This window comes from Crassostrea angulata, chromosome 9 (genome assembly GCF_025612915.1).
Source record: "Crassostrea angulata isolate pt1a10 chromosome 9, ASM2561291v2, whole genome shotgun sequence".
NCBI lineage: Eukaryota > Metazoa > Mollusca > Bivalvia > Ostreida > Ostreidae > Magallana > Magallana angulata.
The window spans coordinates 19,973,570-20,000,674 of record NC_069119.1 but is presented as its reverse complement, the minus strand read 5'-3'; the positions used below and the strand labels follow the sequence as shown (position 1 = coordinate 20,000,674).

Here is a 27,105-nt window from a genome sequence, read left to right as displayed (position 1 = left end):
TGCCGCCAAAACAATTACAAAGTTCTCAATAGTTATTGCAATCCCAAAGACAGTAAAAACAACATGTTCCAACAATTTCAACATCGTATTTTCACCTACTTCAACAGTCGATTGCTTTGTTTACATTTATTAATGTTCTCTGTGCGATATGATCTCCCACCACAAAAACGGAAAGAACTCCACTGTTTAATTGTATCTTTTAAGATATTTTGTGGAATCCTCAACAAGACTTAGTCCTCGAGAACTATGAAACTTGATTTCGTCTCATCAACCGTAAAAGTGAATACACGGATTTACACCCTTACGAATCTCTGAAAATAGTATCCGGGTAAAATTTACCCCTACCAACACAAACGATTTAACTGTATCGATATCACATGCAATGTCAACCCGTGCACGGACGGGTGAAAGTCTAGTAAATAAATAAAGTACTCCATACACTATGTTTGTACGTAAAAGGAGGTAAATGCACAAAAATGTACACAATTGTATTCTCTTTTTTCCTTTAGATTGCTTTTTTCCAATAAAAAAAATGAATTTTCTACATTGCAAAAAAGGTTGTTATTGATAAATTTATTCAAATTGCTTGTTTTCCTAAGTCTAAACAATTACCAAGGCAAATAATGCCTGATCCTTTTAAAGGTATTCACGTTGCTAAAATCATAGAGAACATTAATCATGATCAGATTAAAAATGCTCAAACACAAAAGCATGCTTTCTAAAAAGAATTATAATTAGGAATTAATATTTCAAATATCCCGGGATTTTCTTCTAATCTTTTTATCAAATTCAAAAACATAGCTTTGTTGATTCATGTGATGAGTGAAGCAAATTTTAAAGGCTGATATCGAATATCATATCCTAATGGTTAACACAACGGAAGTATGAAGATAAATTAGATTCAACTTACCTGTCCTTGCGAAAAGCTTTGCCAGCAATATCCTTACATCAATACAATACATGGCAATTTAGAGTTCTGAAGGTACTGCATCATGTGTTATACAATTTTACAGAGGGGAAACATCACTTTAATTTTACCTGTACATTGTTACATATACCTGTAATTTCATTCCTTTACAATAACGTGTTTTTGATATAATTATTCTGTGATGTTAGTTTTAATATCACGTGGAATTTTGTCTATTGCATGTGTTTTAAATAAGTGAATCAAATAAAACAAAACAATTAGTACATTAATGAGAACATGAACCCCCCCCCCCAAAAAAAAAAAATAAAAATAATATTAAATAAAGTTCGTTTAGAAATATTGGTACATCCGACATAAAATGTACATTCAAATAAATATGAGTTGCATTTTAAATAAATTGATCAAAATTGGACGTGATAGAACATGTTTGATATTATTATGGTTGTTTTTCGGACACCAATACTTAAAAAAAAACATGTACATAAAGAAACTACATGTAGTACTTAAAAAACTTCAAGAAAAATTAATGGAATATGAATACAATAGATATATCATATTTATCTTGACAGAGGTTTTACAAATTTGTTTTCATGATTGATTCAAGATTTACAAATCTTTAATTATTAACGAATCCTTTTGGATGTTTTCCAAATAAATGATAACCAACAAAGATGAAGGAACAAGCACTCACACTTTTTTTTTTATATATTATTTAAATCGAAGACGTTATGCGTAAAAGTAACTTAAAAATCTTTTTTGCCCTAAAATATATCTATTTTATTTATATTCCATTCATTTTTCAAAGTAACTTGAAATAATTTATGCCCGAAAATTAAAAAAAATTGTTAAGTTAGAACTTTTTGAAAAGATTCATTTTAAAAAAAATATATGTTTAACTGTTAAAAAACATTATTGAAAAAGGGACATTCACTAACTTCACTTCACTTTTAACAAGTGGATTTCTTTAAACAAGCAAAACTAAAAAAAAAAAATAGTACACACTCAATAAATATAATCGTATGTTTAAGAGTATAATCATGAATACAACATCAGGGGGGGGGGATGTCACACCCCCCCCCCCCACCACACACACACACACACATTTTCGCAGCATACTTTTTGTTTTAAAAATTAACATATCAAAAGTAAATTAACATGGAGTTTGCTCCCCCCCTCCATTTTTCGGGAAGGAGTTTGATCCCCCCCCCCCATTTTAGGCGGAGCAAGTAAAACTGGAATAAAAAGGGAGGAAACTAACAGGGAAATTGATATTGATGTTATATGAAGCCCCCCTCCCCATCGGGATTAGGATTTTCGTGATTTTGCGAAGTTGCGGTTTTCATTTTTTTTATACATTTTAAGCTTTCAAAGCTGCATTTCCCTATCCTCAGTGTTTGATACCCTACTGCATTCAGATAATGTTTTAGTTTTGGGCAAAAACATTTGCAGGGATTTAAATCTGAATGTAGGATGATATTAAGCACTGCATCTTTTGCATTTTACCTTTAAAATTGGTCATTTAATAGCGTTTTCTATAGATGTATACCATATGCAAATAGATGCATACCGCACGCCAATATTATATTAACATACTACACCCCCTTTTGACGCCTACAGAGGGGTAGAAACAGTATTTAAAAGATAATCCTTATAAAGTTCATTACTCCGTCCTTTTTATACATATCTACAAACCAGCATGGATTTCTTAAAAATGAATTATACTTCACATGTCCTTCCGCTTGGGTATTAACGAAAGAGGCCCTTACCTTATACTTAGTGTATAATACCCTCCTGCATTCAGGATATATTTCAGTTTTGGGCATAAAACCTGTGCAGTTTATCAATCATACATGCTCCTTCAGTTCAGTAACCTAAAGAAAATAATAACCTTCTCCCAATACTAAAAGAAAACAAGCAAACATTTTTATGCATACATTTTATGCACGATTTTATGCATAAAAAATTGCATTAGCAAAACTTTAGTTTAGCATATGATTATGTCCTTTGAATATGCTTACAAACAAAGACAAATAACAACACCCTCTATCGGCATTAATAACACCCAAGCACATCATTAAATGTTCAATCTCTCAATGAAAGGCTTTTACTCAAAGATTCATTATCTGCCTTTCCTTTGTACTGAGATTCAATTCCATTTCCTTGAAATAGAGACTCTGCTAACTTTGTAGCAACAACACCTGAATCAATCATTGTATTCTACTATAATACTGTGCACTTGACAAACTAACCAATTTGTCTCATCACCTGATCCACATTTTCAGCAGATCTCGACAAAGCAATTGCAATTGCACAACCATCTCTGAAACAATGAGGTGTTTTGCCCTTGTAAATAGCCAAAGTTGAAAGATAATATAACAATCTTTCATAAACTACAGAGTTATTTACATTTTTATCTAAAACCCTTCCATTTTCTGACACAATTCTAAACAAATAGCCCTTCGAAAGATCGACCTTCAATTTTTGGGCCAATATAAAATAATCTAACAAATCTTTGACCGGACGAAGAACTATGTCTTTGCACCTTTTGAACAAAAGAGTTATTCTTTCCTTTCAAACACCTCAATTTTACCAAATGTATCTGAAATACCAAACCAGAACCATCATCTAAAATCTTGACCTCCTGAGAAACTACATTGGTCAAATCACCAGCCCAACACCTGCAAAGAACTGAACTTTTACCCATGCCTGATCTCGAATCAAAACAAATGTTCTCGAAGAGTCAAATTCATCTTTCTAATTCTCTATTTATAAGTAAAGCTATTGCCTTAAATTTTAATAAGAAATTGGTTTTGCTTGTTTTGGTAATATATTTGAATTTGCTTGCTTCTCCCTAATTAACTTATGGTATTCTTTTACCACAGGTGAGGCTGCCGGGTTTCCCTTTGACAGCAATATGTCCAATGTTTTTTCACGTTCAAACTCATGAAATATGTTATTCAACTGGTGAATTTAATTTTCTACTGTTCCGAAAGCAGGTCTCTTAGGACAACCGCAATCAAAATCACGTTTTGAACCTAACTTTTCACAATCTATCTAATGGATTGTAGTCTTTCCCTTTAGATCTTTCCAAACTAAAAACCTACGGATATCATTTGGAGGGCATGACAATAAAGTTGGAGACCCTGAAGCTGCTTTCAAAAATCCAAGAAAATACTCTACCAGACTGTTACTGTTATTATTTTTTTTTTAGACTTTTAGGAAGTAACAATTACCCCGTCTAGTTCCAAAAGTCTCCTATCTATTACGTCCCAGTCAATCTCAATTTCTCCTGGATTATTCTGCAATAAAAACCAGATGCAAAAATGATTCACACAAAAAAGAACAAAAGCAAACAACGGCCACCTGAAACCTACATTATCCAACATTATCCAACACAAAACCCTTCTTAGATGGAATTTTAACCACATCTGTTTCACCGTTTACACCAAGACAAAATGATACTACCGAATTAGCTAACAACTTTGGCCACCACATACGTAAGGGCTTCATCATAGAAACTAAGATTGTACACGTTAACTTTCGCTGCTCCAGTAAACAATTAATAGGAAAAATCAATCTAAAGGGAGGAAAAACATAGTGGTTGATTTTTTTTCTAATTAATATTTTGACAAAAGACATTAATACCTGCTAATAGAGGGGCACAAGGTGTAAAATGTTTTAAAGGCATACCCTCTTTTGAACTCATTGTATTAGAATCTAGTGCCATTAAATCTACTGAATGTGGACCATATGTCCATCCTTTTGGTTAAGCATAGTATCTGCTGCACTTAGGATTCTAAAAGGCTTATCTGCCTCATGCAACTTTGAAAACACAAAAGTTAGGTGTAAATCAATATTTTTTGCATTAACTTAAAAATATCCTTTATGATGTCATTAAGCTGTTAACATCTCTTACCCTGACTATTTTAAGAACCAATAACAGTCATGCTGTATGTGTATACATCCACTCGTGAATCTTGCACCATACTGCTAGATGACATTAAAGACCTCAAAATTGCATCTGCCTCAGTAACATGTATTGGCTTTGCATCATTTCCTGACAAATAATCACCTAACACTAGGTCTTCCTCCCCTAATCTTACAAACGCCCCATATCTAAATCCAGAAGAATCAGTGTAAATTGATATTGCTTTGTGAAATTCCAATCTCGATATAGAATAATCCTGCCATTTATCTACAAATCTCCAATGTTTAATTTCCTCTTTAAGTGTCCCGAAATTTTAACAGACCGACTATTTTACAAACGTTGAAAAATTACAGCATCTATTAAATTAGAGAACAACTTTTATCCTGGGATAACCAAACTCATAGAAATGCACTTTTCAGTAAATCTTTACAATGTCATGACATATACTTCTTTTCCTTCTAAAATTGATTCTCTTAGATCTATGAATTTCACTTTTTGATCATCTGGTACTATGTATGCTTCCTTAACAGAATCAACAATAAAACCTAAATACCTCTAACAACTTGAAGGATTTAAAGAACATTTACTTAATGCTTGGGTATAGCCCAACCTTGTCAACAGTTCAACTAAACCATAAACCAACTTCCTAGCTTCCTCGTGAACTTTCATATCATCTACAAAATCATCTCCCCTAGTAGCAACAAACCTATCATCTATGTACAGAGAATTATGTACAGAGAATGTCCTAAGAGAAGAAGTAACACATAACTATTGATTGGTAAATAAAGGTCGAAGCTTTCTAACCAAAGGATTATGTTGTATACACCATGAACAATTTGACAAACTGAATACACAAAACTTGCTGAGACTCTTCATCAATTTTTATGTGACTGTATCCTGATTTCTCATCACATGTGATCAATAAAGCTTTCTTAACTACCAAACAATGAATATCCTTCAGTGTCTCTGACCGAAAAGACAGATCCTTAACCCATAAACTAACGTTACGTTCATCATGACAAAGACGTGGCTTACTTGGTTCTACATTAAGAGGCATAACCACTGTCGGGGTTGACACTCACCACTCTACATAAAAGTTTTATAGCTCCATACTGAATCTATTGAGTTAATTTTCCGACAATAAAATCAGAGTACAGTTTGCAAATGCTAGAGTTGGGTGTATAATGTTTTGGGAGGCACATTCGAATTGTAATATTTTCCCTTAAAATTTCCTTTATATGACTGAAAGAAATCAAGGACATAGACACCATTCTCTATCCACTTTAAACATCTTTTTTTTAAAAATCTTTTTCATAATACACTTCCATTTTGGTACAAATGAATGAATCTGACCAGAAATGAATTAACCTGGATCCCTTAAAGGGACTTGGACACGATTTGAGCTCAAAATTTAAAATCTTTTTTTTTGTCAATTTTAATGTTTAGAATAGTTGATATGGGTACTTTTAAAGGGGCATGGTCACGATTTTGGTCAATTTTTTTTTTAGTGTTTATAATGCTTTAGAAATGCATTTCTAATGATCAACCAAAATTTGAGAGGCAGTCGTAAAGTAATCAGTAAAATACACAGCTCACAATTCTCTGTCGTGTTAACAAGGCTCGTGCCCTGTTTTTGTATACAAAACATTTTGTTTTGTATACCGGCAATAGTTCTTATTGAAGCTGATTTCTCTCTGTTCTAATTTGTTTTCAGCATAAATAAATAGTTCCTAGCATTTATCACGTTCGTTTGTGTCCAACGATGGAATTTTTATTTCAACATTCAAAAACGTATACAAAGCTTTGTTTACTTGACAAAGAAATGTGACCTCTGTATCTCTCTTATTACGCGACGACTGATTGTAAAATTTTAGTAGACTATTAGAAATGCCTCAGTACAACAATGTAAACTGTAAACACGGAAACGTATTTATAAATAATATGAAAATAGCCAAATTTAAATGGTACTAACAATTTAGATATTTTTGTAGTCGAATGTATTCCTACGCCAGAGTTCAATATAGTCTCGTTCAAATCGACCCCCGGCTGTTTTGTTTATCTCCAACAAGCAGAGAGTCTCTCTTTCTTGTCGGGTATTAACGGCGACAGCCGAGCATCTGGTTGAACGAGACTAAAGTACAGTATTGCTTGGATCTGTACAATTTTACACAAAAATTTCTATACTGATACATAGTTTGGCCTAATAATTTATCTTTAAATATTACTTAACATGCCAGTATGGAGATTTCTCGAAATTCTTGTCGAAAAAGTCCGAGAATTCAGATTATAGAAATGTACGTATTTAAAATACAGATTAGACACTATATGACATTTGTAATTGTCATGCAAAATAACATATAGTTTATTTCAGAATAAAAAAAAAAACATCGATAACATTAACTACCGTCAGTTCTTCGGTACTTTGATATTTAATTTTCTTTTTTCATCCCCCCCCCCCCCCCACATACAATTTTCACATACAATTTTCATACAATTGGAAAAAAGGTGTATAATCTATCGTTTGAAAGACCTTTATCATTTTTTTTCCATTCTTCGATACCATGTTTCCATTTCAAGGTACTATTACGTTGATCGTTACCTCCTCACAGAGGTGGTCCTGTCCATCTATTTGAAATAATATAATGGACACTATTTTTTGATATTTGATACTCCATGCATTGCATCTTAAATAAGAAAATCCACCATTTTATTTTTTATGTTGTTTTCTTCGTGCTAGTTATATTTAATATGGTTTTTTTTTTAACTCTTTGCTTTTGACAACTAGCATCACAAGTGTCGCTTGTGAATGCGTCCGCGAATTTGTAACGATTTCACAAAACAACTTTAATCATTTGTCGTTCTTTTTTTTCTTTCCCCAAAATTTCACAAGTGAATTCTAAACATTGTTTTTATTTCTTTGTTGAGATCTTCAATCTGTGTACAATATATAATTGGATTGACAGCTGAGTTCGAAGCAGAAAAGCAAATAAGCAAAATAACAAAATCAGAACGAGACAACACCCTTTTAAATCCGCGCACGACTGCAGGTATGATAGAAATCACCAACGTTATGAGAATGAGACTTACAACTTTCATTGACTTATTCATTCGTTTTCTCGTGCGAATATTTCGATCTGGGTTATCATCGATGCATGTCTTGTTGTGTAATCTATATATCTTCCATAAAGTGAGAAAATACAAAACGAATGTTGGACTGATAACCAGAACGCTGATTGAATTTAACATGACCGCATACACAGACTTGCGTAGAAAAGAGTTCATATCACATCCTTGCATACCTAAAGTCAAAATGGGCGCATTCAAAACAATGACTACCATCCACGTGACACAGAACATAATGTACTTTCTGTTCCCGTCCCAGAGGATATGGTTCAGCTTACTTTCGGTGATCACTAGGTAACGATTTAAACTGATGAACAAAGTTTGCACCAATGACATATGATAGGTTGCACATGTTACAATAGCCAGAAAAGTACAGAGTATGTGGATGTTCTTATCGTTTGAGTTGGTATTTGGCATGACCACATTCCCAAACGTTAAGACGTTAAGTCCAAGCACGGAATCACAGACGGACACCGATATAACTAAATTGTAATGTGTGTTGTCTCGGAGACTTTTATTTCGTATTGCTGCAATAACAATGATAAGGTTCTCTACAGTAACCACAATTCCTAGGATGGTCAGAATTATACGTTCTATTCCCTGCATTTTTTGAGCTCACTCTAAAAAACCCTTTCAGTACAAAGGGATCATTGTCTATCTAGTTTTACGTTGATGAATCAGAAAAAAGTATATTTTATATGTATTCATGTGTCCACAAGATGTAAGATTGTAAGACTTTTTTTTATCATTTTAACGTATTAATCTTCAAACGTAAAACCAAAACATCAAACACAAACGTTTGTTTGAAAAATATTAATCTCTTTAATCTTTGGATTGATTAATTTTTGGTAGCCTTTATGTAAATCTGCATCGATTTTTTAAATTTGCATATGAGTGAACGAGGACATTAAAGGACATTTCTTGTTTGTTATATATTAATCTACATACGTTAAGTGAAGATATCAAACACAAAAGCTTGATTTTTGATTGGATACTCATCTTTTTATTTATCTTTGGATTAAAGCAATTTCAAGAAACCATCAGTGAATGTTAAGGTGGTATGGGACATCTGTCGATATTAATGTGGATTAAAGTACTATATAATTGAAAAACTTTCACCGGTTTAGAATTCTCAGAATTTACAATATTTTACCAAAAATAGCTTTTAAAAATATTTGTAAAGGAAAAAATTTTAAATCCCCCAGCGGGATTCAAACTCATGACTTACTCACACCTCACAGCCTACTCAATATTCAGGGTCATGAACCCTGGGGACCATTCATTATTGTCCCCAAGAGAGACAACTCTTGAAAACATGCATTAACTATAGTTATATAACGGACGTTTCTTAATCTTACTAAAATAAATAAATTGAGAAAAGTTTTCAAAGTATTTTAATTATAAATAATACATATAACAATGAGTAAAAGGCATGAAAGAAGTACATTTATTTATCAAATATAGTAGGCTGGTACATGTTCCTGGTGAATATTAAATGTATATTGCTTGTAGGTACATGTATAAATCTACACAACTACATTCAATTAATACACTGTGTTATGTAAACTGAAAAAAAATACACAGGTTGTAAGAGATCTTTTTTAAAATGAATTTTCTTAAAATGAAAAATAAATTAATGAAATTGCATATATCATTCTAAAAAAATCATGATACTAATTTTGAAAGTCAAATATTGAGTTAAAAGAAAGATAAAGAATTAAATATTCTTTGTTTTGTTAACAAAGCAAGAGTCTTGTTCTTATTTACATATGTGTTTTATTGGTGTAAGTTTCATTCAAATGTTGCTTTTTTCTATTAATAATATCATTAATATCATTTATGATCAAATCGAATCAGTATGGTAATTTCATACTTTATATTATTTGTAAACAAACATAAGACTCAAGCTTTGTTTACATAACAATAAATTCGTACCCCTGTATCTATCTTATAACTTGACTTCTAACATTCAAATTATGGTCAATTATTCAAAATGTGCAAGTAAATCATTTTATCCATAAAGAAATTGAAAACAAAATTTTGATCTAAAATTGTGTCCAAGTCCCTTTAAAAAAAAAACTTGTATAAAATAGTAAGGCTAAATTCCAATTTAAAAAAAATAGCTGTTTCCAAAAATGTTATGTAAAATGTATATGAATATGTAATATAAAAACATATGTTAGATAAAAAGTTTGCTGGTATTCATTATGTGAACACAATTCATCCAGTAACATTTAAAGTTATGCAACATAAATAAGAATGTTATGAATGATGTGTATAGAACAAATTCTTCTGTGGTTGGCTCCATAAATCTTGAAAAGATGGTGTGAGTTGGTAAAAAGGCAGAATAAGGTTCCATTCTAATCCTCATGCATTTCATTCAAGGAATATTCATTAATGTCATGGTCTGGAAACTCAAATAGAATAAACATCAAGTGTTAAGAGAATTACATGTGATTTTTGCAAACATTGTGCACTCATCAAATACTTACATGTGTATATTCAATGAAGTTATTTATGGAATGTGCAATTACTAACAATGTAATCTTTTATATTTACATTCTACTGTGTTTTTCCATTAAATTCCGTGACGTTTAAATGCCTCTAAATGCAACACCTATTCACTGCGTATGAATTTACGTGTAATTTACATAAGTAGTTCTCAAACACTGATTTCTATGTTATTTGTTAAAAAATGTATTTCATGAATGTTGTAAAAACACCATGTTTTATAATTATTCAACAAAAAAGTTGACTTTATTGTTTAAAGCACCATTTCAAGAGTTATTTATCATGGATTATATTTTCATGCTCGTCGATCTCATCTCAACAGTCTATGTGAAAACCAGTTTAAACCGGTTTTACAAAACAGCTGTTCCTGCTGTTACTTATTCACTCCCTCCGTGATCTGCACTTTATATCGATTTATTTAAGTAAACAATTGATTTCTTCAGTAAGGGAATGTAAATATAAGCATTAAATGATTCATTTTTGACGTCGTCGTGTCAATAACTGCCGTCAGGTGAGCAGACAAATTATCATAACGCGCTAACGCGCGTTATTCAATTTGTCTGCTCACCTGACGGCAGTTATTGACACGACGACGTCAAAAATGAATCATTCAATGCTATACTAATATTGTACATACATGTATTACATCATTTTGCCACTAATTTTAAACCCAGCTGACAGTTTCTTTTTGTTATATATACAGCGTCAAAAGAAAGTTGCATCATGTGCATGTACTTTCAGTAATTTTAAAAGCCATAAAAACATTTCAGTACTACAAAACACTTAAATTTGTCAAATGATTTTACAAATGAAATATGTACTAATATACCAGTAAGTCACAAGTGATATATACTTTTTAAAGCAGTACAATGTATCACTTATATGACAACATCAGGAAACATCAGGAAACCTGGCTCAATCAATTCTGCACACACATGCTAAATGTAATGAATGTGTTACTTCAATGGACTTATGGTGTTACTTCAAAGATATTTAGATATCCAGTGGACAGAGAGATTGTCTGTATGAGTTTCAAGTATCAACATTCTATGTACACCAAAATATAATTGCGTCAATAACAAAAACTCATCTGAAAAACATATTTCCAGCATAAGAAATTCATGGGATTTCTGCAAATCCCATTTTCTCAGAGAGTCTAAAACACATCTCTTAAAGTTTATAATATTTTCAAACTCCTGGTATTCTTTTCAGAGGTTCCCACCCCTTAAAATACAGATAATCAAGTAGCTGCAGATCTGTAGCTCTCTGGTTGAAAAAATTCGGATAGTCTATCCGAATTTTTTCAACTAGAGAGCTACAGATCTGCAGCTAATAATCAAGCAGATTTGCAACAAGATGCCCATATAAACCTTTCCCTTTTACACAAGACATTGTAGCTATTTAGATGACCTTGCTTGGCTTTCAATCAGCTTAAACCAAATATATCTACATATGGAAAACAAGTTGTAAGTTTATTACATGACAAAGAAGTACCTTCTGGGCTTCAGCAGACTTGACTGGGTCATTAGCAATATCAAATTGACAATATTTTCTATATTCCTGATCTTCAGATCCTCTGGAAGCCGCAGGTAAACCTGTAGATTAGAAGAAAAAAGATACACTAGCTATCATTACAAAGCTAAATGCTGTCATTATCAAACAAAAGGGTGTGTCTTAGATTACACTTTTTTATGGGCACATGCAGTATCTGAGACATGGTCAAAACATTACTATGATAACAGCTATAACAACTCATTAAGTGAGAAATGACATATAACTATAAAATTTGTTATGGCTTTTCTCTCTCTCTCTCTCTCTCTCTCTCTCTCTCTCTCTCTCTCTCTCTCTCTCTCTCTCTCTCTCTCTCTCTCTCCATGATCTCTCTTAACATCTTTGTCAGCAATATTTCTAGTGCAATGTGGCATTATTGAAATATATATATGGTTCATGGAAGCTAGGCAATCAATAACAATTACATGTACGGTACACAGTAATTACACACACACTCTCTCTCTCTCCCTCTCTCTCTCTGAGTCTATCTCTGTCTCATACTCTCAATCGTATAATGTTATATTTACATAACAAATGCAGACCCTTGATTCATAAACACTCTCATCATTAATTGATAAATAAGACATAAAGTTAACAGTTTGAATGAGATACAGATATCAAAACCACATGTACAGTGTACATACTACGTGTCGAGGAAATTCTGTATGGAAATGACTGAAAGCATGGTTGACACAAACTCAATAGTCAATATTCTAGGAAAAACATACAATATTTTTTTAACGTATGCTACGTAACAATATGTGTAAAAACTGACTATAATTCACCTGCATACACATTTCATACTAAAACATGTCTTTCAAGTCACATTTCACAACGACCATTAATTATCGACATTTTTGTAACACTTGTACTAGACTTAATACATTGTAGGCTTTTAAAAGAGTTTTTGAGTAGTTTAACAATGTAAGTAAGGATGTTCTTACCGACGAATGACTACTCCTTAGCACGTTTTAGATTATTGACAAAATCGAGGATTGCTGTTCAGACTGTTTCATGCTGCATAACAAAATTTAAAGAGATAAGGCTAATCACCCCAAACTTCGACTTCACATTAATAAACAATTGTTCTGCAACTTTAAATAATTTAAAAGCTTGCCAATATAAGAAACAAAAACTTTTACTTACTTTTTCCATTTAAACTCCTCTCTCGATTTTCACGAGTATGAGACTGGTCTCGTTAAAATCCCGAGATATACGAAGTTTTGACTTTCTCGGGTTTTTTCATTCTTTCGTCAATATAAAAACCAGAAAGGTTCCGATTATGCTAATAAGGCTGTGAGGTGTGTACAGGTTCGTAGTAAACCCTCTATCCCACTGCGCTACGGAGTAAGGTGATCACTTTTGGAAAGAAACTACTTGAAATTGTTTACGTATTCAACGTTAAGCATATTTACATGTGTGTTATTGACTTATTGTTTAATTTACCTGGCTCTAAGATTTCTCCCATCCATGAATATCCGACAAAAACTCTGAAGCGTTTCCAGGAGCTTTTTTGCGATGCTATGAATAAAATCGTTGACCAGTTGATTACCATCTTCCCAAGTCAAGTGTTTCTGATCCGCATCGTTCCTCACAAGCGAGGTAGATCAGAAACCCTTGAAGATGGCTGGTTACATACTTCTAGATAAATGATGTATAAACACACTAATGCCATATGGATACACAGTTTGAAAAAAAGAAATACTGCAACAATATTAAAGTTTAACAGGACTTGTAAAAGGCAATGTCCGACATATTCCTGTTTCATCGTTGCAACCACTATATATGCCACCGAGTTTAAAACAGTTCAACGTATTCTGCTTAAGAGGTTTCACCTGTGTGGATAAGAAATTATTGAAATATTCTGAACTTTTTCCAAGCCTGGAGGAAAATAATCTCAAATACAGAGGTCAAGGCATTATCCACAAACCGAAAATGCAAAAATACAAAAATTAAAATTAAGATTATATATATATATATATATATATATATATATATATATATATATATATATATATATATATATATATATATATATATATATATATATATACTTATTTCCTTCACCGTTAGTAGCGAACTTAGTTGTGATTTACATCGACCCGTCTCTCTCTCTCTCTCTCTCTCTCTCTCTCTCTCTCTCTCTCTCTCTCTCTCTCTCTCTCTCTCTCTCTCTCTCTCATATCACCCGGTTTGAGTGATCTTGTTTGCAGCGATGAATTTCTTTGAGGGTTTTTGTTTTTTTATGGTTCGGCTAAAACATTTCAAACTTATAACGTTTACTTTTGATCAACAGATATATAACAAAGTTCATTTCAAATTCGACTACTATGATCGGGCAAGTGTTCCAAAAACTGAAGGTGATCAATGAAAAGACGGGACTTTTTCGTGCAGATCCTACTGTACCATTCATCCAACACAGCAATCAACACACATCGAGTTCGACTTGCTTTAATTTCCATCCTCTGGTTTTAATGTAACTGTAATAATTAATTTTTGAAAATATTTCATATTCAACTATCTGATTAAAGCTGCGCTGGTGCATCTATTTACCCAAATGGACCCAAAATAAACCCTAAATTGCCTAAATATGATGACAAAATTAATTTTAAACAACCCATCTCAACTTGTTTTTCATTACTATTACTTATAGGGTTTGTCCTTTAAATTTTTTTCCACACCTGTTTAGCAAATAAAACGAATATTGTGTCAGATGGGAAGGCAGGAGTATCGTTGTAACGAAGAATATTGACCAAGGTTAAATATTAAATGTTGGGTCATTTTTTTACGTTGAAAATTAAGACTAAAATTCGTGAAAGTTATACCCAGAATTATTTTCAACTGTTTGTAAAAGATTTTTTAAAACTCTGATGACCTCTACACGTTGAAAACTGACCCTGTTGAAAATTGACTCTAGGACTATTTCAGAGTTTTGAACTGCCTTTGAACTGAACTGGAACTTGTTTTAGACGCTTTAACTGTACATGTGCATACTTTAAAGTTTCAGTCTCAAAATTTTAATATTTCTATGCTGTCCGATACATATGCGAAGATGACTGATAATGTTTTAATGTTGATTTGTCCGACTGCAATCATTTAATATAAAGTCTTAAAACTTGGTATTTATTCGTTATACTATGTAAATAAAGCGTCAAATCATAAAATGAAGAGTAAATAAAGAGTACATGTATGCAAGAAAATGTACATCTTTAACATTTCCGAAATACTAAAATTACAAATGTTAAAGGAAATGAAATTTTTAAAAAAGATGATTGCTAGGTTTTTTCCTCTTAAGAAAGCTTCTATGAAGAGAATACTGTTAGCGTATTGTCATTTTGTGAAATTGATTTTTACTGCACGGTGGGTGTAAATACAAAATTTAGACAATCATAGTTTCAACATACTGATTGAATGCAAGAACAAAAATCATAATATGTCAAATTGTAAATTTTGTATTAACTACGGAAGTGTATCAGTGCCACATATGCACATCACCTTTTTTTATTTTCTACACTTTAATCTGAAACTTTGCACTTTAAGTTATAAAATTTACACTTTAATCTGTACTATTTACACGTTAAAGTGTACAATTCCCACTTTAAAATGGAAAATTCACAGTTAAATCTGTAAAATTCATACTTTAATCTGTAAGTTTTACACATTAATCTGTAAAAATCACACATTGATATGTAAAATTCACACTATTATCTGTAACATTCACACTTTAATCTGTTAATTCTACACTTTAGAGTGTAAAATTTTCGCTTAAGTATGTAATATTCACACGTTAATCTTTAAAATTCGCACTAATCTCTCGTTTTTACTTTCCCCGGGTTTTTGTTGCAGTATGGAGTCCCAAACTACATGTATGATATCTTGATACGGAATTCCAATTTTAAACGAAGGTAATTGAACGTTTGGAAATAAATACTTATTGTTTGATACGCGGCCTTTTCAGCGAATAACGTCCTTTGTTCTTTAGACTTTTGTTGGATTTTGTTATATTTTAAAATAGTTCATGAGAATTTAATATTAAAAAAAATGAATCATGATATAAATAGTGACATTATTTTCGAACATTATAAGCATAAATAATGCCATAATAGACACATACAAAATGGATATATTTCACGAAATTATTTATATTTCATCAACATAACAGTTTGAAATTAATACTTTCACCTATTGTAGTTAAAACACGGGTCCGGCAAAATCATTTGAATTTTATCTCAAAAAACAACCTTTAGTAAAGTGAATGAAATGGGATGTACTTTGGTACAATTCCTAAAAAATGCAAACCGCAAACCTTGCCGTAAATTATCAGTAAATGTCTGTCTATTTATCTTTCATTCCATCCATCCTTTTGTCATTCTGTCCTAGACTGTTTTAAAAAAAAAATTGGCGAGAGTTCTACATTTTGGTAAGTAATCATATCGTTAAGAATGCAACTGCAACGCTTAATGATAAATGTTTGTCATACTTTCAGGCGTTGACAATGTAGCATTTTGCCTGTTTCATTAAAGCTATACACGCTATAATTTAAGTCAATTTTGAATGACAGTGAAAACGCATGTTTTTGTCTACTTATAAGAGTTATCCTTAATCTGTAAATAACAATGGTGAATTCCATCTCGTTACAAAGATATAGATTTTTAATTGTTTATTTTCCTGCCAGGAAAATATACCTTTTCAAGAATATTGATGAAGGAAGAGCGAAACCGACCTCATTGCGCATGTCCGCGGAGAACTAGGTGGTCGTTATTGTTTGCCTAATTAAATATCCAACTTGATTTTTAATATGCTTAACAGTTGTTAATTTGAAATACATACATGTATAATGAATAGAATACGTTTGTCATTCACGATACCCTTACTTCTGCATTAACACTTATAGGATCTATAAATAGCACATAGGGGAAACACACAGGTCTACGTCATTTTTTTAAAGGAAGTATTCATATCTACTCAAAGGCTTGTTTTTTTTTTGTACTCGTAAATCGGACAAATTTATGTTTTACTGTAAATATCCTTTCCTTTGTGAAACTATCACAATTATGAAGATGTTGACCCTTCACCAGTTTTTGTATGATAGACTAAATTTAGCTGTCGATATCACGTGATAGATTGATATTCACGAGGGGGCATTACTTTCCTGGCAGGAAAATAAATATTTTTTATTGTTTAATATTTGATATATTTGTAACGTTATCGAATTGAGCATTATAATTAACAGCATAAAGGTAACTTTTATTAGTAATCAAACACATACATTTTCCCCTTTATTCAAAATTGATGCAAATTATAGCGTGTATAGCTTTAAGCGTTAGGTCTGTTTTGCATTTGTGAGATTAATGATACAATTCTATCATTTAGCGGCAATTTTTCATTAGCAGTAAATGATGTCAACCATTTATGCAAGAATTTATAGCATTAGGCGTTACAATTGCTACACTTAATGATGTTTTTTCCTTAAGCGGTGTTTTATCATTAGATGTTGAGACGTGACTGATAAGTTGTTTATTTGAAAGAGTTTAGTTTTATGTTAACAACGTATTAAATTCTCCAGGTATTATTATTACATCAAAATCCTTTTTATTTACATTTATTGAATATGTTTATACACATTTCCAGGTATATACATTTGATTAAAGTTCGTTTTTCTACTGATTGTTTTAATAACACTGAAAAGGATCCTAGACCTTTTTTGACACAAAAAAACATTAACAATTGTTATAAAACTGTTTCTTTATTATTGACACATAGGCTTTTGTCTTTACATTTCACAATGCCCCATACATCCATTAAAACACATTTTTCCGTCTGCCAGCATGATTAAGTCTTTCTCCACATAGCACAAAGGATAAGGTTTTGGGTTTTCACAGATCTCCAGAGACTCCGCGGTCGGCGTGGGACACTCACAGACTAGCTTACAGGTCTCGGGGCAGCCATCGTCATAAACAACCTCCGTGCGACAGTTCTTCGGGGGTGCAGCGCACCGGAAAAAGATACATTCTGAACGGGGGAGGCCGATTCTGTAACTCCTACATTGTCCAAGCTTCACAACTGTGTGTCAGAAAAAAATATTTATGTCATTAAGGTTGCATAAAGATATATCTAACTAGATATAACGTGGACATTATGTAAAGTATAATATGAAGAAGTGACATACAAAAAACAATTAGTTTATAAAAAACTTATTTTTTTTTTCGCTAAAAGATATAATTAGAGACACAGTTTCACAATTTAAAAAAAATGATGAGTTCGTTCAAATTAATAAAGAAAGTGAAAACGTTTGCTAAACCTTTTTTTTAATTTAATTTAAAAAAAATGTTAACAAAATAGAGAAATCTTAATCAAATAACATATTTCAGCTTTTCAACATACAAGTAATTTTTAAATTTAGCCTTAATAGTTCACATATTACAAAATATACTTCTTTTACAATTTGCGTTCATTACTTTTAGTGCTATATGCTATGTATGTTAACAACTCAACAGACGTTTTTTAAAGGAAACAACATGTGCATACAATATGATAGTCATCTGTTACATTATTATGATCTAAAATAACAATGTAAATAAACGCACCGAAGAAAATGGCCAGGCAAAGGAGAATTCTGAGGGAAGGTTTCATGTTGTCGTTCAACTTTCCTGTTAGAATGAATAAACTAGCTATAATGCGATCTTTTTATATACAGATACATGGCATAATTCTCAGAATTCTCTAAACTGGTAAAACTAATGTTTTCCTCTTTATTTTGAAAGAAGTCACAGAAGATGAATGGCTGTACTGTCATGGCTTTATTATTAAAACATATGATATAGTTATTATACAATTAATGACAGTTGAATGCGAATTACATATTAAAATATACGAGCAATTCCAAGATTTCAATGCAAATGCCAAAACGATGGATGGTGCCGATCCTCAACTGGCAGCAAACACATGTGCCTTTTTAATTACATAAATGATGCATTTTTTATTGGAAAGGTTGGTGTTTCTTTAAAAAACAAAGTTTTAAAATAGTTCATTATTATTATCTTTGCCAAATAACCTACATGCAATCTCCATATTCCCATTTGCATCCAAACTAGTTTCGTCAGGGTTTAGGACCGCGGTGCAGTTTCAAAATAAGAAATCGGGTTTTTCTTGAGAGATGAAAAAATCATTTTTGTAATCGGGTTTGTCCTGGTTAATGTTTGGGTCTTCGCAGTCGCGAGCATTACGATGTTTTTTGTTAGAGATATGCATGCTTAAAATCGTAGAGAATAAAATTGATGCATTCCTGCCCCAAACAATTCGTAGGTTTGTCATCTTGCACTTTCTGCCTATAGTCAGCATTATTGTATCCACTGAAATAAGACGTTGAAGTAGGGAGGCGTCACTGCCACGTAATTGCTGCAATCGATTTACTTTTTATTTTTTATTTTCGAACGTCATCAAATCTAAAGACATGATTTCAAACATTTGTACTTTCTTAAAGAAAATGATATATAGTTTTATATTAAAGATAAGTATAAGTTCATTTCATTTTCTTTAATACGTGGATGCAATGTAGAATTTTTATAGTATGGTATCATTTGCTTAAGGATACAAGGAAACTAATGCATTATTTTTTTAATTATTGTCATAACGTACAGAGAGAGAGAGAGAGAGAGAGAGAGAGAGAGAGAGAGAGAGAGAGAGAGAATTTTACTAACGTGTAATTCACTGATATAAAATACTTTTCAAGCTTACATTCCATAAAATGAACTGTAAGCAATGCACAATGTGATTGAATCAGACTATCCAACCAAGCAGTTTCAGACCACGTGTAGCACCTGTCAATCAAATCAGTCCGCGATTTGCGCCATGTGCTCCTTCCATGGTTGTTTAAATGTTTCATTTTAAATCCAAAGAAAAAAACGCGTCTAACAATAAAGTATATTGCATGCAGTGTTTGTGATGTTTGATAATGATTGTACTTCATTTGTGGGTTTAATTCGTATACGCTACGTTGTTTGAAAGAAACTCTCTCTCTCTCTCTCTCTCTCTCTCTCTCTCTCTCTCTCTCTCTCTCTCTCTCTCTCCTGTACATGTGTATATGTCCAAACAGATAAAAATTATTGAAATCTCTTTTGCCTGGCCGTTTTATTTTATTTTTAAACTAATGGTATGAAGATTTAAACACATGACTATCGGTTAACTGGTAGATTATCGTCGGCTTTATCGGTACAAATATTATTTTACACTACACATATTATTATATAATAAAGTAAATAATACTTTTCTATCAAAAAATTACATTGAATGAGTCAGTTTTCCTCAGTTTACAGGTACAATGTGAATGATTTTTGATCGCAAGTTAACGGTTGACATCACACGTATGTATACATCTAGGCCTATTAATCTTTTCACGTCGATTATCTCACGAGTACATTAAGTTGTTTGTGTACATATCAACAGACACTTCTTTTTAATATTTGTCTTTTGCCTGGTTAAATATGCAGAAAAATCGTGAAACTGACCAAAAAAAAAAGAATAATATATATTTGTACTAATTGCACGACATGACTTTTTGCATATGATCGCGGCAAGGCATGAATGTCAGACTGTATTAGATCGGCAACTTAATTTATTGTTATGATAAAGAAAGTGTCAACTGAATTTTTAAAAATAATAAGTTCACTTGAATATTGACGATGTAGCCTGTAATCTTGTTTTCAAGATTTACTAGTATTTATATACATTCTACATCAGCAACCTTCGGTTTGAAGTGGAGAGTCCACTTTTGAATATCTAATCCAAAACAAATCATTAAGCCTAGCAAAGACAAAAATCTACGCCTAGCCAATTGTAGTCGTAACTTATGGCGTAAATAGGAATTGACCGCTAATTCTGTTGCTGAGAATATCGGTGCTGACCTTAATGTTAAATTGTACAATTTGTCATGTAGATTTTATTTATTTCATATGAAATTAAGAAAAAAGAGAGTTTTGATAGGTGGTACCAATTTTCGAATAGAAACTTTCTTACCATTTTTTATGCACATTCTTTATATTTGCACATGCCGTTTACATGTTAAAATGACAAATTTAGACAATCGATATATAGTTTTCATTCGATTATTTTTATCTTATAATTTGATTTTTTTTTAGTAAATTGGGCAATGCAGAAAATATACATACATGATGCACATGTAGTACAAAGGTATATTTGTATAAGAAATGTCTAGCATTTTAAGCATTTCATCCCCCCCCCCAACTTCCACGCAAAATATGTGTGAGTGAGATATTTTGAAATTTAAAACTCACTTAGTGAATTATTATTTCATTTTTGGTGAGTAAAATATGTTAGCTTAGGTAGTTAAACTAAGGTTAATCAGAAAAGTATTTTCAGTATTGTTAAAATGTAAATACCAAAATATGATGAAAGCTCGCTCCAACTTTGTTTTAGAGTCGTCAAAAGTCCCTATATTTTTTTAAATATTAGATAATGTATTTATCATACAACCGTGCAAAACACTGACTCCAGATTAAATAGATTTTATTTCGTAGGTTACATACACCTACTCTGCATTAACTTCAAATTTATATAAAGCCTCGTTCAATATAATAAATACAATTGAAAGTGTACTTGGGTAGTTTATGTTGAGTCCACCATACGTCTGACACATACATCTGTACCTTGGATTTGATAACTTTGGTGAAACATTTACAAATAAACGTGCATGCACTTATGGTTTGTATGTACCCTTTCACTTAAATTTCGAAAAAACTTCGGAAACAAATTGTGTAAAAAAAAAATTAGACTTGGAATTATTTCCTAGATCATTTTTGCTCCACATTTTACATTGACACAAATCTTAATATGAAAGTAATAAACATATTTATCCGACCTTCTTTTTTTGCATGAAATATTTAAATTTTTACTATCTGTGGTATGGTTGTTCGATGCTTGCTTAATATTGTCCAATCCATGGATTAAAAGCTCATTACTGCATTAATTTGCTATATTTTCTATTTTTAAACAAATTCACTGATTTTCTTTCAATGATGTAGCAAGAGGAAACAAGAAAATCTAATAAAAAAATATTTATACTCGGGCCATAATTGATGTATGATCAAGGATGTTCGAAGGATGGTTTGAGGCATGTATCCCCGTAGATATCGATTACAAAATAGTTCTGTTGACTTAATAATTTTGAATGACCATATCCTATATGCCTCATCAAAAATATCTTTCAAATAAAACATTTTAGCAAGTTTTGCTGTGTGATTTTGTCACTTAACATGCATGATTAATATGCCTGATCTTTACGGTTCTCTCTCTCTCTCTCTCTCTCTCTCTCTCTCTCTCTCTCTCGCAAACACAATTCAGTTTCTATCTTTTTATGTATCTAAAGATATCTATCTATATATCGATATTTGTCTATCTATCTTCCTTTCTACTGTTTATCATCTGTCTGCGCATGTGCATAAGCTCGTTGTCAAGTACGTAAGTCTGGCCTTAACTCAGTCCGATACTAGTGTTTACGGCCAGGAGTACGCCTCTTAATTTTGGCGTACGCCCTAAGGCCTAACTTAAGTTTCGTCGTATCCTACGCCTTTTAGTGAAACGGGCCCCTGGTCCTAGAGTCATGACTTCATATATTAACATAATAAATATAATATATCGGTAACATTTTTTTTATATTTGATACTCCATACATTACAACGTTAATAAAAAAAATCCTCCAGGTTTTTTTCTTTGTTGTTTTCTTCGTACTAGTTGTATTTGATTTGGAAAGTAATTCTATGCTTTTGTGAGAGCATCTGCAATTATTCACGATTTCACAAAACAACGTTTATCAATTGTCGTTTTGTTTCTCTTCCAAAAAAATTCATGTTTGCATTCTAAACATTGCTTATCTTTATTTCTTTGTTGAGATCCTTAATCTGGGTGAAATATATGTTTGGGTTGATAGCTGAGTTCGAAACAGAAAGTAAATAAGCATAACCATATCAAACCGAGACAGCACTCACAACTGCAGGTATGGTAGAAATCACAAACGTTATGAGAATGAGACTCACAACTTAATTGTTCGTTTTCTCGTGCAAATATTTCGATCTGTATTATTATCGATGCATGCCTTGTTGTGTAATCTAAACATCTTCCATAAAGTGAGAAAGTATAAAAAGAATGTTGAACGAGATGGGCGTTATCAAAACGATGGTCACTATCCACATGACAAAGAACATAATGTACTTTCTGTTCCCGTCCCAAAGATATGATTCAGCTTACTTTCGTTTATCACTAGGTAACGAATCAATTTAATGAATAAAGTCTGCACCAATGACATGTGATATATATGTAGGTTGCACAACTCACATTATATATAAAAGCGCATAGTAAATGAATGTTTTTATCGTTTAAGTTGGTATTTGGCATGATCACATCTTCAGACGTTAAGAGGTATAGTCCAAGCACGAAATTACAGACGGACAACGATAAAACCATATTGTACATGTAATGTGTGTCGTTACAAATGTTAAGAAAATGATATTGAAAAAGACATCGATGGTTTTTTTTTATGAAGAAAATACTGTAAGCGTATCGTCATAATGTAAATTTGTTTTATACTGGGTAGGTGTAATTTCAAAATTACACAATTACTGTTTCAACATACTGATTCGGTGCAAGAACAAAAATCACAATATATCATTTTGTAAATTTTGTATTGATTACAGATGCGTATTAGTGCCACATATGCACTTCACATTTTTTTTTTAAATTTTCTACACTATTATATGAAAATTTGCACTTTAAGTATAAAATTTACAATTTCATCTGTAAAATTTACACTTTAAAGTGTACAATCTACACTTTAAAAGTTACAAATCGCACTTATCTGTTAAATATACATGTACACTTTAAAGTGTAAAATGTACACTTTAAAATGCAAAGTTTACACTTTAATCTCTAAAGATTTCACATTAATCTGTAAAAATCATACACATATTGACTAATATGTAAAATTCACACTCTTGTCTGTAACATTCACACTTTAATCTGTAAATTTTACACTTTAAAGTGTAAAATTCAAACTTTAGTATGTAATATTCACATTTTTTATCTGTAAAATTCACACTTATCTCTTGTTTTCGACTTTCGATGGGTTTTTGCTGCAGTACGGAGTCCCCAACTACGTGTATGATGTCTTGATTCGGAATTCAAATTTTAAACAAAGGTAATTGAACGTTTGGAAATAAATACTTATTGTTTGATACCGGGCATTTCTCAGCCAATAGCGTCCATGTTTTTTTTAGACTTTTGTTGAATTTTATTATATTTTTTAATAATTTATAAGATATTGAATAAATGAATGATGATATAAATAATGACATTATTTTCGAACATTTTAAGCATAGATAACCGCCATAATAGACACATACAAAATGGACATATATTTTCACCAACATATATTTCATCAACACAACAGTTTGGAATTAATATTTTGACCTTTTGTAGTTATAAAACGGGTCCGTCCGGCAAAATCATTTGAATTTTATCTGAGAAAGAAATCCCTTTAGTATAGTGATTATATTGGAATGTACTTTGGTACAATTCCCAAAAATGCAAACAAACATCTTTATCATTAAGCTTAGCTTATAATTACATATCAGTAGATGTCTGTCCGTCTATCTTTTATTCCATCCATCCTTTTGTCATTCTGTCCGAGACTGTTCTTAAAAAACATTGGCGAGAGTTCTACATTTTGGTATGCTATAATATCATTAAGAATGCAACTGCAACGCTTAATGATAAAGATGTTTGTATTATTATGGGTTGACCATGTATCTATTTGCTTGTTTCATTAAACGTTAGGTCTGCTTTGCATTTGTGAGCTTAATGATACAATTCTATCATTTAGGGGCGATTTATCATTAGCAGTAAATGATGTCAACTATTTATGCAAGAATTTAGGGCATTAGCCGTTACAATTGCAACGCTTAATGATATTTTTATCCTTAAGCGGTGTTTTATCATTAGAGGTTGAAACGTGACTGATTAGTTGTTTATGTGAAAGAGTTTAGTTTTATGTTAACAACGTATTAAATTCTTCAGGTATTATTATTAGATCAAAATCCTTATTATTTACATTTATCAAATATGTTTATACACATTTCCAGATATATACATTTGTTTAAAGTTCGTTTTTCTACTAATTGTTTTAATAAAACTGAAAAGGATCCTAGACCTTTTTTGACACAAAAGAACATTAACAATTGTTAAGAACTGTGTTATTTTTATTGTTCACACATAGGCTTTTGTCTTTAAAACCCACACTCTATCACACATCCATTAAAACATCTTTTTCCGTTCGCCAGCATAAGGAAGTCTTCTTCCACAGAGCACCTAGGGTTTGTGTTTTCACAGTACTCCAGAGACAACGGGTTCGGTTTGGGACACTCACAGACTAGCACACAGGCCTCAGGGCAGCCATCGTCATAAACAACCTCCGTGCGACAGTTCTCCGGGGGTTTGGCGCAATCTAAAATGGGACATTCGGGGCGTAGGCGTTCGTATCTCCTACAATGTCCAAGCTCCACAACTGTGTGTCAGGGAAATATATTAATGTCATTTAGGTTGCAAAGAGATATATCTTACTAGTTTAGATATAACGTGGACATTATGTGAAGTATAAGATGAAGAAGTGACATAAATAAAACAATTAGTTCATAGAATATATGTTTTTTCTTTGTTTTTTTTTAAAGATATCACTAGAGACAGAGATTCACAATTAAAAAAATGATTAGGCTAATTCAAGTCAATAAAGAAAGTAAAAAGCTCGTTAAAGATGTTTTTTTTAATTTGATTTAAAACAAAAAACGTTAACAAAATAAAGAAATCTTAATCAAATGACATATTTAGCTTTTCAACATACAGGCATTTTTAAACTTAGCCTAATTATGTATAACAAAATATATTTCTTTTACAGTTTTCATTCATTACTTTAAGTGCTATAGGCAATGTATGTTAACAACATACCAGACGTTATTTAAAGGAAACAACGTATTCATACAATGTGATAGTCATCTGTTTTTACATTATTATGATGTTAAATATTAATGTTTATAAACGTACCGGAGAAAATGGCCAAGCAAAGAAGAATTCCGAAGGAAGGGTTCATGTTGTTCAACTTTCCTGTTAGAATGAATAAACTAGCTATAATGTGATCTTTTTATATACAGATACATGGCATAATTCTCAGAATTCTCTAAACTGGTAAAACTAATGTTTTTCCTCTTTATTTTGAAAGAAGTCACAGAAGATGAATGGCTGCACTCTCATGGCTTTATAATAAAAGCATATAGTATAGTTATTTTATAATTAATGACAGCTGAATACGAATTACATAAAATATACGAGCAATTTCAAGATTTCAATGCAAATGTCAATGATGGACGACGCCGATCTTCAACTGGCATTTGGCAGCCGTCACGTGTGCCTTTTAAATTACCTTACATAAATTATTCAATCTTTATTGGACAAGTTGATGTTTCTTTTAAAAAAGTTTTTAAAAAGTTCATTGTTATTATCTTTGCCAATTAAACCTACATGCAATCTCCGGTTTTCCATTTGCATCCAATCTAGTTTCGTCAGGGTTAAGGTTTGCGGTGTAGTTTCATAATAAGAAATCGGGTTTTTCTTGAGTTGAAGAAATAATTTTTGTTATCGGGTTTGTCCTAGTTAATGTTTGGAAAAGTTAATTGTTTGGTCTTCGCAGTTTCGAGCATCACGATGATTTTGTTAGAGGTATGCATGCTTAAAATCGTTGAGAATAAATGCATTTGTGACCCACACAATTCGTATGTTTGTCATCTTGCACTTTCTGCTCATATTCAGCATTATTGTTTTCCCTGAAATAAGATGTTGAAAAGCGTCACCGTCACGTAATTGTTGCAATCGATTTAGTTTTTATTTTTTGTTATTTACGAAAGGCAAACAAATTTGCGATTAGTAATTTAAATCAACAGTAACGGGTAGGAACGCTCTTTTTCATGACACATTTTAAAAAGCAATGGGTTTAGGTAAAAAATTG

The 27,105-nt window shown here is 31.8% G+C and overlaps 2 protein-coding genes and 1 pseudogene across 2 annotated transcripts; all 3 read right to left on the bottom strand.

Annotated features, from left to right (window-relative positions):
- Positions 1-4,143: 4,143 nt before the first annotated feature.
- On the bottom strand, positions 4,144-8,585 carry LOC128162195 (uncharacterized; annotated as a pseudogene).
- Positions 8,586-17,814: 9,229 nt separating this feature from the next.
- Positions 17,815-18,674, bottom strand: LOC128162733 (uncharacterized). Its single transcript, XM_052826074.1, has 2 exons — positions 18,629-18,674; positions 17,815-18,104 (listed from the first exon to the last, which is right to left on the bottom strand). Exons 1-2 carry the CDS (start codon positions 18,672-18,674, stop codon positions 17,815-17,817), a joined length of 336 nt encoding a protein of 111 aa, XP_052682034.1.
- Positions 18,675-25,336: 6,662 nt separating this feature from the next.
- On the bottom strand, positions 25,337-26,193 carry LOC128162852 (uncharacterized). The gene is made up of 2 exons (XM_052826263.1): positions 26,148-26,193; positions 25,337-25,614 (listed from the first exon to the last, which is right to left on the bottom strand). The coding sequence occupies exons 1-2, from the start codon at positions 26,191-26,193 to the stop codon at positions 25,337-25,339; spliced, it is 324 nt and encodes a 107-aa protein (XP_052682223.1).
- Between the last annotated feature and the right edge of the window lie 912 nt (positions 26,194-27,105).